At 44.2% G+C, this 18,962-nt stretch overlaps 1 protein-coding gene across 2 annotated transcripts in view; it reads right to left on the bottom strand.

The window, feature by feature from the left end:
* The window catches only part of LOC142663995 (uncharacterized), a 75,125-nt gene that overhangs the window by 9,840 nt on the left and 46,323 nt on the right, over positions 1 to 18,962 (bottom strand). For both annotated transcript variants that reach the window (XM_075842869.1, XM_075842878.1), the window contains 6 exons: positions 16,834 to 16,997; positions 16,184 to 16,357; positions 15,976 to 16,099; positions 14,322 to 14,419; positions 14,154 to 14,232; positions 13,931 to 14,028 (listed from right to left, as the gene is read on the bottom strand). In XM_075842869.1, the coding sequence (XP_075698984.1) occupies positions 13,931 to 14,028; positions 14,154 to 14,232; positions 14,322 to 14,419; positions 15,976 to 16,099; positions 16,184 to 16,357; positions 16,834 to 16,997 (737 nt within the window). The remainder of the gene's footprint in view (positions 1 to 13,930; positions 14,029 to 14,153; positions 14,233 to 14,321; positions 14,420 to 15,975; positions 16,100 to 16,183; positions 16,358 to 16,833; positions 16,998 to 18,962) is intronic.

Genomic DNA, 18,962 nt, shown 5'->3' with positions numbered 1-18,962 from the left:
TGGTCAGTCATAAACTCTACGTACTTTGCAGAGGTAATTTTTACACCGTCAGGGACCCTAAAGGGGCCTACCAGCTCTCTCCCCATGATTCCAGCACAAAACATGACTCCGCCACCCCTTACTGACATCACAGCCTTGTTGGGACATGGTGGCCATTCACCAACCATCCACTACTCCATCCATCTGGACCATCCAGGGTTGCACAGCACTCATCAGTAAACAACACGGTTTGAAAATTAGTCTTAATGTATTTCTGAGCCCACTGCAACCGTTTCTGCTTGTGAGCATTGTTTAGGGGTGGCCGAATAATAGCTTTATGCACACTTGCAAACCTCTGGAGGATCTTACACCTTGAAGTTCGTGGGACTCCAGAGGCACCAACGGTTTCAAATACCTGTTTACTGCTTTGCAATGGCATTTTAGCAGCTGCTCTTCTAATCCTATTAGTTTGTCTGGCAGAAATTTTCCTCATTATGCCTTTATGTGAACGAACCCGTCTGTGCTCTGAATCAGCCACAAATCTTTTCACAGTAAGATGATCACGCTTAAAGAGGCTCTGTCACCAGATTTTGCAACCCCTATCTGCTATTGCAGCAGATAGGCGCTGCAATGTAGATTACAGTAACGTTTTTATTTTAAAAAAACGAGCATTTTTGGCCAAGTTATGACCATTTTTGTAGTTATGCAAATGAGGCTTGCAAAAGTCCAAGTGGGTGTGTTTAAAAGTAAAAGTCCAAGTTTTATTAGGTGCGTACATCGGGGCGTTTTTAATACTTTTACTAGCTGGGCGCTCTGACGAGAAGTATCATCCACTTCTCTTCAGAACGCCCAGCTTCTGGCAGTGCAGACACAGCGTGTTCTCGAGAGATCACGCTGTGACGTCACTCACAGGTCCTGCATCGTGTCAGACGAGCGAGGACACCGGCACCAGAGGCTACAGTTGATTCTGCAGCAGCATCAGCGTTTGCAGGTAAGTAGCTACATCGACTTACCTGCTAACGCCGATGCTGCTGCAGAATCAACTGAAGCCTCTGGTGCCGGTGTCCTCGCTCGTCTGACACGATGCAGGACCTGTGAGTGACGTCACAGCGTGATCTCTCGAGATGTACGCACCTAATAAAACTTGGACTTTTACTTTTAAACACACCCACTTGGACTTTTGCAAGCCTCATTTGCATAACTACAAAAATGGTCATAACTTGGCCAAAAATGCTCGTTTTTTAAAAATAAAAACGTTACTGTAATCTACATTGCAGCGCCTATCTGCTGCAATAGCAGATAGGGGTTGCAAAATCTGGTGACAGGGCTATTTAGAGCCTCTTTAAAGGGTTATTCCCAAGTTGACTCAAATTTTTTTTTTTAGACATTCTAAGCAGGAAATGAATTTTAAAACATTTGGTGTTAAAAAAAATGTAAAAATTCATTTCCTAAGTGCCTTTTTTTTACACTTGATAACTCAGCAAGTGCTGGTTATCTTTTCTAAAAAGGGGCGTGAGCGGCTTGATGTCAATCAAGCCGCTCCGCTCTGTAGTGTGCGCACTCCCGACGTTGCTAGATACTGTAGTTCTAGCAACATCGGGAGAATGTTAGTCTCAAGCGGGCATGGTAAGCCCGATTGAGACGAACTTACCGTGAATGTCAACTACACTACACTCTCCCCGTTTCGGCAAGCTACTTTTCCTTCACCCAACCTGTCACTACATGTAATTTGCGTATCCGCCACACCGGTGCTGCATCAGCACCCGGCGAACAACTAAAAATATATTTAAAAAAAAATAAACTCACCTAAGACGTTCTAACGGCGCTCTGAACGGTTCCGTCACTTGCCATCTTCCTTCTTCTTGGCGCCGCTTGCATTCATAGTAACAATGCTTTGTGGCGCAGATGACGTAATCATATCAGGCCCACATGATTACGTCATCTGCGCCCACCGCTCTGTTATTGTGAATGGGAGCATTAGAAGAAAAGTGACGGGACCGTTCAGCTCTTCGTGGGAACGTCTTAGGTGAGTTTATTTTTGTATGTATGTGTATATGTGCATGTATGTTTTCTTGTATGTATGTTGTCATGTTTGTATGTGTATATGTGCATGTATGTGTATATGTGTATGTATGTTTTCATGTATGTATGTATGTATGTATGTATGTGCATGTTTGCTTGTATGTATATTTGCTTGTATGTATGTTTTCTTGTATGTATGTTTGCATGTATGTTGTCATGTTTGTATGTGTATATGTGCATGTATGTTTGCATGTATGTATGTTTGCATGTATGTATTGTAGGGGTTTAGCATCAGGAGAGGTTGGTACAGCGGTTTCTTAGTAGCCAGAGACAGGGACACCGTGCATTAAAGTTCATAACAGGGCTTTGCCTGTGTTTTATTCTTGTCAAAGAAACAGCCTCTTGTACAACAAGGCAAAATACAAAATAAATCCTGCTCGTCTGAGCACTAACTAAACAAGATATTATCTAACTATACCAAGTGCCTTCCTACCAGGCACTGGACACAAAGTAACACAGGTCTTTACTCAAATAGAATACAGGCTACTCCAGACTTAGTAGTCTCCAGTCTGAGTCAGGGGTAAGACTCACATACACTGTCTCTGCACCTTTTTATATACAGGCTGCAGGTGCAGCTAATTGAGCAGCAGCCTTGTCCTACAAACAGAGATGGATTAGGGATTGGGGAACCCGCCCTGCTCTTCCCCAATCCAACTCCAGGCCCTTTTTCCGGCTTTTCCTTAAGCCGAGATTGGAAAGCTAGAGCTTTCTATTGCAAAAACTACTCATTCCCTGGAGCCCAGGATACATATGACAGGATTCTAGGGGAAATGTACCTTCCCTCAATGACTTTACCTGTAACTGTCTCACATACCCTCTTCCTCTGTTCGAGCCCGTGGGATCGGACACATTTAGCTACAAGGCAGTGTGTCCTAGACAAAGCGTCAGCATTGCCCTGCAGTTTTCCTGCTCTGTGTTCCACAGTATATTTGAAGTTCTGCAAAGTAAGAAACCACCGTGTAACTCTTGCATTTCTCTCTTTAGCTTGAGACATCCACGTAAGAGGAGAGTGGTCTGTAACCAACCTAAACCGACGACCCAATAAATAATATCTCAGGGACTCAAGTGCCCACTTAATTGCCAAGCACTCCCGTTCAAGTATGCTATAGTTTTTCTCAGCCGAGGTAAGCTTTCTGCTCAAATAGGTCACAGGATGTTCCTCACCACCCACCTCGTGACAGAACTGCTCCAAGCCCCACATCAGAAGCATCAGTTTGGACAACAAACTCCTTTTTGAAGTCAGGAGTGACTAAGACTGGTTGGTTACACAGGGCCAGTTTCAACTCTTGAAAGGCGCTTTCAGCCTTCGTGTCCCACTTGACCATGACAGACTTACTTCCCTTGGTAAGATCTGTCAGGGGCGCTGCTGTGCTGGCAAAGTTTGGAATGAACCTGCGGTAATAACCTACAATTCCTAGAAAAGCTCTGACCTGCTTTTTGGTTGAGGGCTGGGGCCAGTTTTGGATAGCCTCAACTTTGTTGACCTGTGGCTTGATCACCCCTCTCCCAATTATGTACCCCAGATACCGTGCTTCCTCCAAGCCTAAGGAACATTTCTTTGGGTTTGCTGTTAACCCCGTGGCTCTGAGGGAGTTTAGTACTGCTTGTACTTTTGTTAAGTGGCTTTCCCAGTCATCACTAAATATTATGTCGTCCAGATATGCCGAAGCATACCGACGATGGGGTTTGAGGACTATGTCCATTAACCTTTGAAAGGTCGCTGGAGCCCCATGTAGCCCAAATGGTAAACAAGTATATTGAAACAGACCATCCGGGGTGATGAACGCAGTTTTCTCTTTGGCGCCCTCCGTGAGGGGTACTTGAAAATAGCCTTTGGTTAAATCAAGTGTTGAAAAATACCTTTAATGGCCCAGTCTCTCTATTAACTCGTCAACTCTTGGCATTGGGTATGCGTCAAACTTTGACATCTCATTTAACTTGCGGAAGTCGTTACAGAAACGTAATGACCCATCTGGTTTCGGAATCAACACAATGGGACTTGATTACTCACTTTTTGACTCTTCAATAATCCCAAGGTCTAGCATTTTCTTGACCTCCTCAGATATGGCTTGTCTACGAGCTTCAGGGACTCTGTAGGGTTTCAAGTGGACCCGAACCTGAGGCTCGGTCACAATGTCATGTTTTATTATACTAGTCTGTCCTGGCAGTTCTGAAAACACGTCTGTGTTTCTCTGCACAAACTCTTTTGTCTCCTGTTTCTGTGGCTTTGCGAGGGATTCTGACACATACACATCTGGGTTAAGACTATAGGGGGTACTTACTGCCACGAGGGTCTCTCTTTCTTTCCATGGCTTAATTAAGTTTACATGGTATAACTGCACTGTCTTCCTTTTACCTGGTTGGTAAACTTTATAATTTACATCCCCCACCTTTTCAATTATCTCATATGGCCCTTGCCATCTAGCAAGAAATTTGCTTTCTACGGTTGGCACTAAGACCAACACTCGATCACCAGAGTTAAAATTTCTAACTTTAGCAGTTCGGTTATACACCCTGCTCTGAGCATCCTGAGCTTGCTCCAAGTGTTCCTTAACTATAGGCATGACCGCAGCGATTCGGTCTTGCATCAACGTGACATGCTCAATTACACTCCTATAAGGTGTGGACTCTTGCTCCCAGGTTTCCTTGTCTATGTCCAGGAGACCACGGGGTTGTCTGCCGTATACAAGTTCAAAAGGAGAAAACCCTGTGGATGATTGAGGAACTTCACGTACAGCGAACATTAAATAGGGCAGAAGACAGTCCCAATCCTTCCCATCCTTACTAACCACCTTCCTCAACATGCCTTTTAATGTCTTATTGAATCTTTCGACAAAACCATCAGTTTGAGGGTGATATATAGAGGTACACAGGTGTTTAATTTTCAGCAGTTTACATAATTCCTTGGTGATTTTGGACATAAAGGGAGTTCCCTGATCGGTAAGGATTTCCTTAGGTAAACCAGTACGGGAAAACATGTAAAACAACTCTCTTGCAATGGCTTTTGAAGAGGAATTTCGCAAAGGGACTGCCTCAGGGTAGCGTGTGGCATAGTCCAACACCACTAGGATATATTGATGTCCTCTAGAGGATTTGACTAAAGGGCCGACCAGATCCATGGCAATTCTTTCAAAAGGGATCCCAATGATAGGCAAAGGCACCAGCGGACTCCTAAAATGTGGCATTGGAGCCGTTATCTGACACTCTGGGCAGGACTCGCAATACCTCTGAACTTCCGTATATACCCCCGGCCAGAAGAATCGTTGTAAGATACGCTCTCTGGTCTTTTCGCAACGTAGATGTCCACCCAGCATGTGTTTATGAGCCAGGTCCAACACCGTTCTACGATACGGTTGGGGTATCACCAGCTGTTCAACAACCTCTCCACGTACGTTATCTATCCGATACAGTAAACCCTGGTTAACCGCCATGTGTGGAAACACCTTATCAGCCCCTGGATGTTGAGGCACTCCATTTAATACCTTAGTATTTTCCCTGGCTTTTACCAATGTGGGATCGCTAAGTTGAGCAGTCCGAAAATTGTTACGGGATACATTTAACTTTGGTATATCAGAAATTTCCTCCTGCTCATCTGTTTCACCAGCAAAAACAGCCAGAGGAAATTAATCAGGCTCAGTGGTCACCCCTACTGCTGGCACCTCAGCATCCTCACCAAAGGGCTCTGGGCTAATCACAGCGCATACATTAATACCATCATTAACATTTGCAGTGGAGGTTACATCTTTCTTCCTCCACAAGTCCCAGAACACTGGGAAGACTCTCCCCAGGATCACACTGTGCATCAGGGACTTGACCACACCCACTTCATGGCAAGCGGTTCCACAGGAAGTCTCTAGAGTGACCAAAGCGGTGGGGTATTCTTTAGTGTCCCCATGAATGCACGGGACCCCTATACTATGTCCTCTGAATGTTCCAGGGTCTATCAGGCTGGCATGCACCAGGGTAACCAGACTCCCAGAATCCAGCAAGGCACTCACAGTACACTCTTCCACTTTTACGACACACATTTGTTGTTCAGTCTCGTAAACCGTCTCAGCAGAACAAACAGGATGTGCAAACAAGGATATTCGCCTCGCTGCATCACACTCCATTGGCTCAGTAGTCAGGGGACAATTGGCAGCAATATGCCCAGGTCCATAACACCGCCAGCACTGTATGCGGACCCGGTGCCCAACTTGAGACCCTGGTCTGGCCTTCAGTGTCTCTCTGGGATTTCTTCCCTCCGTCTGCTCCCCTTCTGAGCCACCTCCCTTAAAGACATTTCTCACCCCTCTAGTAAATGGAACAGTCTTACTGGGTGCTCCGCACGATTTGCTGTTCCTGGGGTTAGAACATCCAGGCGGTACTTCTTGGAGTAGATCCTGAGTAGCTCTGTACCTTTCAATCAGGTTCACCAGCTGTTCCGCATCTGTAGGATCTCCTTGACAGACCCAACGCTGAACCTTTGGTGGTAAGGAGCGGATGTATTTGTCAAGCACCACTCTCTCCACGATCTGTGCAGGGGTTGATTCCTCTGGCTGTAGCCATTTCCTTGCAAGAAGGACAAGATCATACATTTGTGATCAGGCAGGTAGGTGTTCCACAAAAGTCCAGTTGTGCACCCGTCGAGCACACACATTCATATTAAACACCCAGACGGGCAAGGATCTCACCCTTCAGCTTGGAGTAATCCTTGGAATCCTGCTCATTGAGATCAAAGTACACCTTTTGCGGCTCTCCGATTAGGAAAGGTGCCACCGCTGCTGCCCACTGATCTGAAGAGAACTTCTCTCGTTCTGCCACTCGCTCAAACACCATGAGATAGGCCTCAACGTCGTCGGTGGGTGTCATCTTCTGCAGAGATGTCTGTACCGCTGCACGAGTGGTTTGGCGCAAACCATGAGGACCCGCTGACCTCTCCACTGAGGCCTGAATTTGGTCTTGCAAATGGCGATTAATTTGCTGCTGTTCTTTTAAGGCCAGTCTGTGGGCTTCACCCAGCAGAATATTGGGTTCAGCCTGTGCACGCATGGCTTCCTCGTGCACCATTCGCTGAGTCGCGCTGGCTTCTTGCAAAGCTGTGCTTATCTTCCCCTGGTTGATATTAGCCTGAATCAGCTGTTTAAGTATTTCATCCATTTTAACAGTCTCTTTTTCTAGCCCTGTTGCCGCCTTCACCCAAGACATACACTTCCAAGCACTCTCGGGAGAAAAAAAATTGTGTTGTTGCCCCTAGCAACGATTTTCCGCTTGGAGCAGCAAAAGTCCTTTTAAATAGGTGTATGTCTCTTTAAGACCGTGCCCGCATCGGCCACCATATGTGGGGGTTTAGCATCAGGAGAGGTTGGTACAGCGGTTTCTTAGTAGCCAGAGACAGGGACACCGTGCATTAAAGTTCATAACAGGGCTTTGCCTGTGTTTTATTCTGGTCAAAGAAACAGCCTCTTGCACAAGGCAAAATACAAAATAAATCCTGCTCGTCTGAGCACTAACTAAACAAGATATTATCTAACTATACCAAGTGCCTTCCTACCAGGCACTGGACACAAAGTAACACAGGTCTTTACTCACATAGAATACAGGCTACTCCAGACTTAGTAGTCTCCAGTCTGAGTCAGGGGTAAGACTCACACACACTGTCTGCACCTTTTTATATACAGGCTGCAGGTGCAGCCAATTGAGCAGCAACCTTGTCCTACAAACAGAGATGGATTAGGGATTGGGGAAAACGACCTGCTCTTCCCCAATCTAACTCCAGGCCCTTTTTCCGGCTTTTCCTTAAGCCGAGATTGGAAAGCTAGAGCTTTCTATTGCAAAAACTACTCATTCCCTCGAGCCTAGGATACATATGACAGGATTCTAGGGGAAATGTACCTTCCCTCAATGACTTTACCTGTCACTGTCTCACAGTATGTTTTCATGTATATATGTATGTTTGTATGTTTTCTTGTATGTATGTATGTTTTCTTGTATGTATGTTGTCATGTTTGTATGTGTATATGTGCATGTATGTGTATATGTGCATGTATGTTTGCATGTATGTTTTCATGTATGTATGTTTGCATGTATGTATGCATGCATGTATGTTTGCTTGTATGTATGTATGTTTGCTTGTATGTATGTTTGATTGTATGCTTGTATGTATGTTGTCATGTTTGTATGTGCATGTATTTTTGCATGTATGTATGTTTGTTTGTATAAATGTCTGTATGGCCATGTATGATACTGTCTGCTGGCGCCCTGTATCTAAGCCAACTTTGCCGCAGGCTTCTATACAGTGAAGGAAATAAGTATTTGATCCCTTGCTGATTTTGTAAGTTTGCCCACTGTCAAAGACATGAACAGTCTAGAATTTTTAGGCTAGGTTAATTTTACCAGTGAGAGAAAGATTATATATAAAAAAAAATAAGAAAATCGCATTGTCAAAATGATATATATTTATTTGCATTGTGCACAGAGAAATAAGTATTTGATCCCCTACCAACCATTAAGAGTTCAGCCTCCTCCAGACCAGTTACATGCTCCAAATCAACTTGGTGCCTACATTAAAGACAGCTGTCTTAAATGGTCACCTGTATAAAAGACTCCTGTCCACAGACTCAATTAATCAGTCTGACTCTAACCTCTACAACATGGGCAAGACCAAAGAGCTTTCTAAGGATGTCAGGGACAAGATCATAGACCTGCACAAGGCTGGAATGGGCTACAAAACCATAAGTAAGACGCTGGGTGAGAAGGAGACAACTGTTGGCGCAATAGTAAGAAAATGGAAGACATACAAAATGACTGTCAATCGACATCGATCTGGGGCTCCATGCAAAATCTCACCTCGTGGGGTATCCTTGATCCTGAGGAAGGTGAGAGCTCTGCCGAAAACTACACGGGGGGAACTTGTTAATGATCTCAATGCAGATGGGACCACAGTCACCAAGAAAACCATTGGTAACACATTACGCCGTAATGGATTATAATCCTGCAGTGCCCGCAAGGTCCCCCTGCTCAAGAAGGCACATGTACAGGCCCATCTGAAGTTTGCAAATGAACATCTGGATGATTCTGAGTGATTGGGAGAAGGTGCTGTGGTCAGATGAGACTAAAATTGAGCTATTTGGCATTAACTCAACTCGCCGTGTTTGGAGGAAGAGAAATGCTGCCTATGACCCAAAGAACACCGTCCCCACTGTCAAGCATGGAGGTGGAAACATTATGTTTTGGGGGTGTTTCTCTGCTAAGGGCACAGGACTACTCCACCGCATCAATGGGAGAATGGATGGAGCCATGTACTGTCAAATCCTGAGTGACAACCTCCTTCCCTCCACCAGGACATTAAAAATGGCTCGTGGCTGGGTCTTCCAGCACGACAATGACCCGAAACATACAGCCAAGGCAACAAAGGAGTGGCTCAAATAGAAGCACATTAAGGTCATGGAGTGGCCTAGCCAGTCTCCAGACCTTAATCCCATCGAAAACTTATGGAGGGAGCTGAAGATTCGAGTTGCCAAGCGACAGCCTCGAAATCTTAATGATTTACAGATGATTAATAATAATAATAATAATAATAATGATTTACAGAGTGGGCCAAAATTCCATCTAACATGTGTGCAAACCTCATCATCAACTACAAAAAAAAGTCTGACTGCTGTGCTTGCCAACAAGCGTTTTGCCACCAAGTATTAAGTCTTGTTTGCCAAAGGGATCAAATACTTATTTCTCTGTGCACAATGCAAATAAATATATATAATTTTGACTATGTGATTTTCTTTTTTGATAATCTCTCTCTCACTGGTAAAATTAACCTAGCCTAAAAATTCTAGACTGTTCATGTCTTTGACACTGGGCAAACTTACAAAATCAGCAAGGGATCAAATACTTATTTCCTTCACTGTACATGGTATAACAGTCAGTATCACACATGAAACAGAAACTAAGCCTACGACATGTTTTATTTCCTTTTTTTTAATATATATTTTGGATTTTTTACAGGTTTGGTGTTTGGACTACGTCGGTTTCGAGGACTACTTAGATGACGCTTTTTTTTTCAGCAATAAAATGGTTAATGAGGGTTGTGTTGGGGGTGCTTTATTTCAATAAAATATTTTATCTATATCTTTGTCTTTTCAAGTTTTATTACTACCACTTTAGTAATGGCCGCTGTCTGAGTGACAAGGTCCATTACTAAGGGGAGGCTTAGTGTTAGCCGGTACAGAGGCTAACACTAAACACAATTATTATTACCCCGGTACCCACCCACCAGGGGTGCCGGGAAGAGCTGGGTACGATACAGTACCCGACCATCTGTTGTGATGGTCGGGCTCTGGGGCGGCCGCAGTCTGGTATTATGAGGCTGGGAAGGGCCAAAAATAGTGGACCTTCCCACCCTTGTAATGCTAGGCTGCTGCTGTGTTGTATCTGGCTAGTTATAAAAATGGGGGGGGACCCCACGTCATTTTTTTTTAATTATTTATTATTTTTATTAAAAAGACATGGGGTTCCACCCAATTTATCATAACCAGCCACAAACAACACAGTGTTATTAGCCTGGGAATTTACTAAACCAGTGGCCCCTCCCACCCGTGTAATGCCAGGCTGCTGCGGCCTTGTATATGGCTGGTTATTAAAAACCAGCCCGATACAACCCAGCAGCAGCAGACTAGCATTACAAGGGTAGGACGGTCCACTGTTTTTGGCCCTTCCCAGCCTGCGGCCGCCCTAGTACCCGACCATCACAACAGATGGTCGGGTACTGGATCGTACCAAGCTCTTCCCAGCACCCCTGGTGGTGGTGGGTACCGGGGTAATAATGGGTGGTTAGTGCTAGCCTCTGCACCGGCTAACACTAAGTACCGCCTTAATAATGGACGCTGTCAATCAGCCAACTGCCATTATCTAGGCACTAATAAAGTTTGAAAAAAAACCACAAATACAATTTTTGTTTTATTGAAATAAGAAATCCCCAACAAAACCCTCGTTAACCATTTTATTAAAATTTTCAAAAAACGTAGATCTACGCAGTAGTCCAACGAATCGAAGATGTAATCCAATTGGTACAGCAAAATCTGCAACAACATTAAAAAAAAGTTAGCAATGTGAACAATACCGATACTTATACTGACACACACACACACACACACATATAAACACACACACACATATACAAAAAAACATACACATATGCACAAACACACACATATACAAAAAAACATACACATATGCACAAACACACACACAAACACACACATATACACACACATACAAAAACACACAAACATATACACATATGCACAAACACACCCATATACACACACACACACACACACATACAAAAACACAAACATATACACATATGCACAAACACATGAACAACAAACAAACCCATATATACACACAAACATATACACAAACACACCTAGATATATACACAAACACACCCAGATATATACACAAACACACTAAAAAAAACCCACACACATACACACAAACATATAGCCATATATACACAAACACATACAAACACACACACAAATACACCCATATATACACTCACACAAACACACACACATATACACAAACACATATACACAAACACACACATATATACACAAAAACACACACAAAAACACACACATATACACAAACACATATACACAAACACACCCATATATACACACACAGACACACACACACACACTTACCTTTAGCGGAGCGCAGACTTCGCGCGACGGGTGCCTTCCACTGCATCTCCTGCGCATGCGCCGAGATGCGCGTTCACAAGTAAATAATATCCTCTGCTCAGGACGCAGATGATGTCATTACGCATGCGCGGCCACCGCTAAAGGTAAATAGCGGTGGCCGGGAACCTAGGCAATGAGCAGGATACAAAGAGGGACTGACTGCAACTTCAATCAAGGATATCAAGAAAAACGACAATCGCTGGACGACGGACAGGTAATTAGAATTCTTCTTATTTTTACATGGGGGAGCTTTATGGCTCCATTTATCAACTTGGGAATAACCCTTTAAGTTTTCTTGAAATATCCATTGTTTTCATACCTTGTCCAAGGTATTGCACTATTTCACACTTTTCGGCAGCAGAGAGATCCTTTTTCTTTCCCATATTGCTTGAAACCTGTGGCCTGCTTAACAATGTGGAACGTCCTTCTTAAAGGAACAGTGTCATCACAATTTTTTTTTAATATGTTAAAGATGTTAGTGCTTTATTAAAAACGTTTATATTTATTTGTGTGTTTGTGTTTTACTTTTTCTTATTTTTACACTTTTTCTTCTCTATGGGGGCTGCCATTTTTTGGTCCATTTCTGTATGTGTCGATTAACGACACATACAGACATGGAATACGGCAGCCACAGTCCCATAGAGACTGCGAACGGGTCCCGTCCCATCCACTTCTGTGTACGCCGTCTGTGTGGGAACTGCGCATGCGCCGCTCCCACACAGTCCAACTTGAAATTGGCGCCGTCCGGCGCCATTTTCCTGTGGACCGGAAGTCGCGGCCGGACAGTAATATTACTACTTCCGGTCGCGGCTTCCGGACTTGTGCACTTGGACCAGCGGCAGCAGACGGAGCGGACGGAGCCGCGGCGGCAGGAGCAGGTAAGAGATTTCAATGTATGTTCGTGTTTGTGTACGTTTACTACTGTATGTAAACCTACTACACTGTGTGTTAGCTCAAAAAATGGCGACACACAGTGTAGGAGGTTAGACCGTTCAAACCCCTCGTTTATCCCGGCACTAGCCAGGATAAAGGAGGGGGGGGGGATGCTGAGAGCTCACTAGAGCGAGGGCTTTTTACCCAATTTTGCAATGCTGCAATTTTGTGAATAGCTCCATCTAGTGACCAGCAATGGGAAATATTATAAATTAGAATTAATTTATAATATTTCCTGACTCGTGAAAAAAATAAAAAAAATTTGAACAATGTTTAATCACCTACACACTAAATGTTTAATTAAAAAAAAAAAACATGTTTTTCTGGCAACACATTCCCTTTAAGTAGTTTTCCTTTGATTGGGCACACCTGGCAAACTAATTATCACAGGTGTCCGAGATTGATTACAATGATCCAAAGAGCCCTAAGACACAATACCATCCATGAGTTTAATTGAAAAACTAATAATTAAATGTTTATGACAATTAAATCCAATGTGCATGATAATTTGGAACACTGTGTATAGCATGAACTTCGGGTTAATTACTTTATAGTCATTGCAATGGCCGCGGTCACGGACCGCCGCCTCCCTTTCCCTGCTGATGGCTGCAGACCTGTCTCCTCCTGCCAATGTCTCCCTCCCTGGAATCACCAGCACATGCGGCCACTCTGCCGCGACCACGAACTTGTTCCCGGCCTTAAGGGACCAGAACGCACACATTTAAATAATTAATTTTCCCCAGATCACCCTGGACTATAAGAAGGGTCCTGCCCTTTTACACCTTGCCTGAGCATTCTTGTGTATTTCCATGTTAGTCTTAGCAAATGGTCCCTTAGTTGTATCCTGTTCCCAATGTTCACATGCCCTGCTACATGTATCCCGTGCTGTATTTGTACCTGTGCCTCTTCTAGTGTTGGAGTCGTGTTGCTCCATCTGCCACGTCTGCGATCTTACAGGTCTGGTGTCATCTGCCACGCCTGATATCATCCGCCATGTGTGGTGTCATATACCTTCAAATTGTTCCATCTGTGCTTAAGCCTCTGCTACTGTCTGGACTATTACAGGTACTCTTGTGCTATGACTTTGCATAGACTTTATAGACTGTTGTTTGGCCAGATGCTACTCCGCTAAGGCAGTGCGGCCCAGCGGGTCCACATGCCCACGAATCGTGACTATATTTTGATGAGACCTTGGCACCATCTACCTGATGATTCTCTGGCACATTGTGATTTTCCTCTGGACAGTCCTGGGAATACAGAGGACTGCGACATCTCTCTGGTGGATTTTTTCTACTGGATCCATCTGTAGGAAACACACAGTGATGGAATAGATTGTTTACATGCGATGATGAGATGATGGGAGTAGTATCTAGGTGACCCTCAAAACAGGTTTGTCTTTACAACTAATGAAAGTCTCCCGCTCCTTACACTGCTGATCAGCCACTACATCCGTCTCCTTTTCTGCTTCATCTTTAACTTCAACCTTAATATCAATCAGATTTTTGCCCTAAACAAACGGAAAAAAAAAAAATACAGCATGAACTTCCGGTTAATTACTTTATAGTCATATTTTGATGAGACATTGGCACCATCTACCTGATGATTCTCTGGAACATTGTGATTTTCCTCTGGACAGTCCTGGGAATACAGAGGACTGGAACATCTCTCTGGTGAATTTCTCCTACTGGATCCATCTGTAGGAAACGCACAGTGACTGAATACATGACTACTGTAAATCTGTCCATATATCACACACTTCTCTCTACACTTCTAGGTTTACTGATCAAAGCCAAAATTACAATGTTGAGGTCCTCACTACCTGTGCCGATGTTCACGCACCTTGTAAGCCGCAGGCCTAAAGTAGACTGTGGTCTACCAGGGCGAATGGTGGGGAACCTTCTGCCCCATGCCCTGCCATAGTATTTAACTGTATCTGTGTTCTGTGGTCGCGGATACACTTGAAAGTGGCAGGACACTGTGCGCCTCTATTTTAAGAGTTCCCTGCAACCATAGAAAACACACATATATATATATATATATATATATATTCCAAGAAACAGGCAGCACTCCGGAGATGTAGCAAAAAGTGCTTTATTCCATCAGTCAAAACAGCAATGTTTCAGCTCAACCATAGGGCCTTTCTCAAGCTAGTAAACACATGTTACAACAGTGTATATATAGGAAAGCCTCAATCAAGAAGAAAGGGTTTGCATCAGAAAATAATTAACCATACACAGTGAATATGGCATACAGTTAAAACATAGTGTTAACAAAGTGCTATAGAAAAAACATGTTATGTCATAATGTATATATCTCCATAAATGACAATCCATGAAACATACTGACAGTCAGTGCATAACCATGATTGTGCACAATTAGGTATTGCTAGCACCTGTGCACAAGGGTTTAGTCGTCGCCCCCTTAAGGCCAGAATTAGAGAACATCTCAATGGAGCCACTAACCCTGAAGTTAGAAATCCTTCTAATGTATCTAAACACTTTAGCCACATGAATCAAGGCAATATCAGCAGCTTTCAGGAATTGAAAGTGTTAACCAGTGCGAGGTGGTGATCATAGGAGAGCACTATTAAATCGTGAGGGATACTGGATTCTCATGTTGGATACTATAGTCCCCAATGGTCTTAATGTGAGAAATGATCTTATTATGAATTATTACTACTATATATCATTTTTGTACTTGGTTGGAGATTTTATAGATACATTTTTGTATGTTTTATATGTCATCCACTTTGTGATTATTGAATACACCTGATTAGAGTGGGTGGTTTTCTTTTCTGGCTACTATTTCAGCCACACACTCTCACTCCCTCCCCAATGTATGAGTAATGGCTCTTGAGAGCTAGAAATGCGTCAGAGGGGACGGACGCTTTATGTAATTTGTCCACTATAAGCCGTTCAGCTATTCCGCTGGTTATTTAAATAAAGAAGATTGATTTTCAAATTCCACAAGGAGTGCTGATCTTTTCCTCCTGAATACTGGTTATATAAGACTATGATCACACACAGAAGTCTCTGTCCATCTCAGCTGAATGTACCTGCTGCAGAAATGACAACATTCACTTATATGGAAACTTCTACAACAAATCTGTGACCATCCCCTAGTGCAGCACTGCAGCAAAGCGAGGAACGTGTGATCGGAGATCAGGAATCACATGTCTGTATATACTGCACATGACAACATTAACACTTCAACAACAAAATAATATATAAATTATATATCTATATCTCACCTTGTGATGTGCGCGGCCGGTAGTCCTCCATCATGACCTCCTCGTACAGATCCTTGTTTCCTTCTAGATACTCCCACTCCTCCATGGAGAAATAGACAGAGACATCCTGACACCTTATAGGAACCTGACACACACAATGATACAGTCATCACCCAGACACCTCCAGTGCTGTTACTGTAGAATTTCCCAGCATTCCCAGCAGTGTCACCTCTCCAGTCAGCAGCTCAGTCATCTTGTAGATCAGTTCTAAGATCTTCTTCTCAGGTATCCGGGAGTGAGGGGGAGGCTCTGTGATGGGGCTCTGACTACTGCTCCATCCTCCTGACTCATGGATGATGGGAGTCGTACAGTCACCCGATGTCTTCTTCACTATTCTGTACTCCTTTGTATGGAGAGAGACACTTAGAGAACTGAACACAGTATTCCTCCCTCAGTAGGAAGAGGGAGATTGTGACCCCCGCTGTATAGAGCTCTAGTGACCCCACATCTGTAATACTGGAGACCTCACCTACAAAAAGACATTGAGAAAATAGAACGAGGCCAAATCTAAAAAAGGAAATAATATTGGGGGGACTAGATGGACCATGTGCTCCCCTCCTGCTGTCATCTTCTATGTTTCTATATAGATGTCATCCTGATCCTCCTGATCCCTCTCATTGCTCTACAGCATTACTATTGCTGAATTGGTGACATGACACATAACTGACCATATTGGTGGCAGATCTTCAGCTTTTCTGCTGGTGGCTTCTTGACGTCACTTGGAAGGTCTGGACGCGGTTATACAGGACACTGGATTCTTCCTATTATGTATTGTCCCTTCCCTATGTGTGACTTGTTCTATAATGTAGAAAAGTTTACCTCTCCGCTCAACAGGTAGATGATCTCCAAGGTGAAGTCTAATATTCTTCTGCTCATCTCATTCCTGTCCTTGTCCATCCTTGGTGGGTCACTCAGGAGAAGGAACGTTGTGGAGGAGAAGATGAGAAAACTGGAGGAACTGGAGGATCTAGTACTGCACACGTCTTTATGAAGAGAGGAGAAGATGGAAATCATACAGGGGACAACATCATGTGTGACATACAGAACCTCACTTATTGATCATTGAGAGAAACATCTTCTCAGAGCCGTCACCACATGGAATAAGGGGGTATTCCCAACACGGACATTTCTCCCCGGGATATGCCAGAAATGTCTGATAGATGCGGCTCCACCTCTGGCCGTGTTCTGCTGTTTCTGGAACTCCTATACAAGGGCAAGGATAGAGTCGTGCACATGTGTGGTCACCCCTCCATTCATTCTCCACTTGGATGAAGTCATCACCTCATCAGGTGGGTCGGGGGACCCCCGTTCTCCACATAGAGGTGGGACCCCCATATATCAGACATTTTTGGCATATCTCTTAGGTGAGAAGAGTAAAACTAATACATTTCCTCCCCCCAGACAATGAAGACCTGACTCCTGACACATGGCGGATACTGGGGAGACATTGCTGACATCTCACAAGACGTGGTGCACACTATGCAGTCAGTGTTTGATATGAACTGTGAGGTTCTGCAGCAGCTGAGGTGACATTATATATATAGGGAACATGCAATGTGATCTCTTATATTATAGCGGAGGTGGAGTAGAGCAAAGCGATTTAATATTTTGTGGGATAAGATTCAGTATAAACTTGTATTTTACTAATTTGACCGCTCAGGACTTATTCACATGCCACAGGGAAAACCAGACATTCTGCTGCAAAGGCCGGAGGCCTGAGAGGACTATGATTACAGCCATTTAACCCCTTTGATGCTGGGGTCAATAGTGACTGAGGAATCGAAGTGTTCGGGAGGGGGCTCTTCTGTAACAGGGTGTCACTAGTAAGACAGATATAGATTATAATACATCATACGACATTTATCTCATCCGCTCTCTACAATGTCAGGTTCAATATGTCAGTTGTACAACATTAATGGTGCGAATACATAAACTTCTTCTAGATAGTAACAAGAAAGACGGCAGTAATCCATCAGTCATGCCCAAAGGCGGCCATCCCCATGACAACACTGAACGTCATGATGCGGGGGAGAAGTAATTATTTTACAAAAGGGAATTGCAGGCACAACTATTCCATAATATATACGAATTATCAGGATTGTCCGTTAGGTGCTATGTGTGATTACTTATATAATATACACTGATTATCAGGATTATCCCTGGTGCTATGTGTGATCACTTATATAATATATACTGATTATCAGGATTGTCCCTTAGGTGATATGTGTGATCACTTATATAATATGGTCATGTCCGTGGCTGCGGGCCGTCAGGTTCACTCACCTCCTGACGGCTGCAGTCATGAGTCTGCGAGCACTGGCCCCAGTGTCCTGCTCAGGAGATGCCAGCGCGCACTTCCACTCACCTCGTCCAGGTCCGGTCGGGTGCGCGCGCATGCTCGTGCCCGCTCTTAAAGGGGCAGTGCGCGCACCGGACTTTAATGTGTAATCAGCCCATGAGTGCCCTGGACTATAAGAAGGGCCCAGCCATTTGCTTCGATGCCTGAGCATTGTTTGTCGTATCCTAGTTTGTCTAAGCAAATGTTCTCCTAGTGTTTTCCAGTTACCAGTGTTCCCTGTTCCTGTATCCTGAATGCCGTGCTTTCCTGGTCAAGTGCCGTGCTGTATTCCACACCTGTCCTGCTACTTCACGCCTGACGTCTACCCGTTGCCTAGTACCAGCAGAGCCTGCCTTGCTACTGTCCGAGCTGCCACAGGTACCCTATACGAACTATAGACTGTGACCTGCACCCTCTAGGCCAGCTACCATACCGGCAAGGCTGTACGGCCCAGTGGGTCCACAAACCCTACATGACAGTACGCTCAGGCTATGGACCCTGCTGGTCGATCCTAGACCAAGATGACGTCACAAGAGATGTGGACGGATATGCTGGACCTCCGGTCTCGACAGGACCAACTCCTCCAGGCCTTGAACATGCTCGCACGTCG

This window comes from Rhinoderma darwinii, chromosome 1 (assembly GCF_050947455.1).
Source record: "Rhinoderma darwinii isolate aRhiDar2 chromosome 1, aRhiDar2.hap1, whole genome shotgun sequence".
NCBI lineage: Eukaryota > Metazoa > Chordata > Amphibia > Anura > Rhinodermatidae > Rhinoderma > Rhinoderma darwinii.
This window is presented reverse-complemented; position numbering and strand designations above follow the sequence as displayed.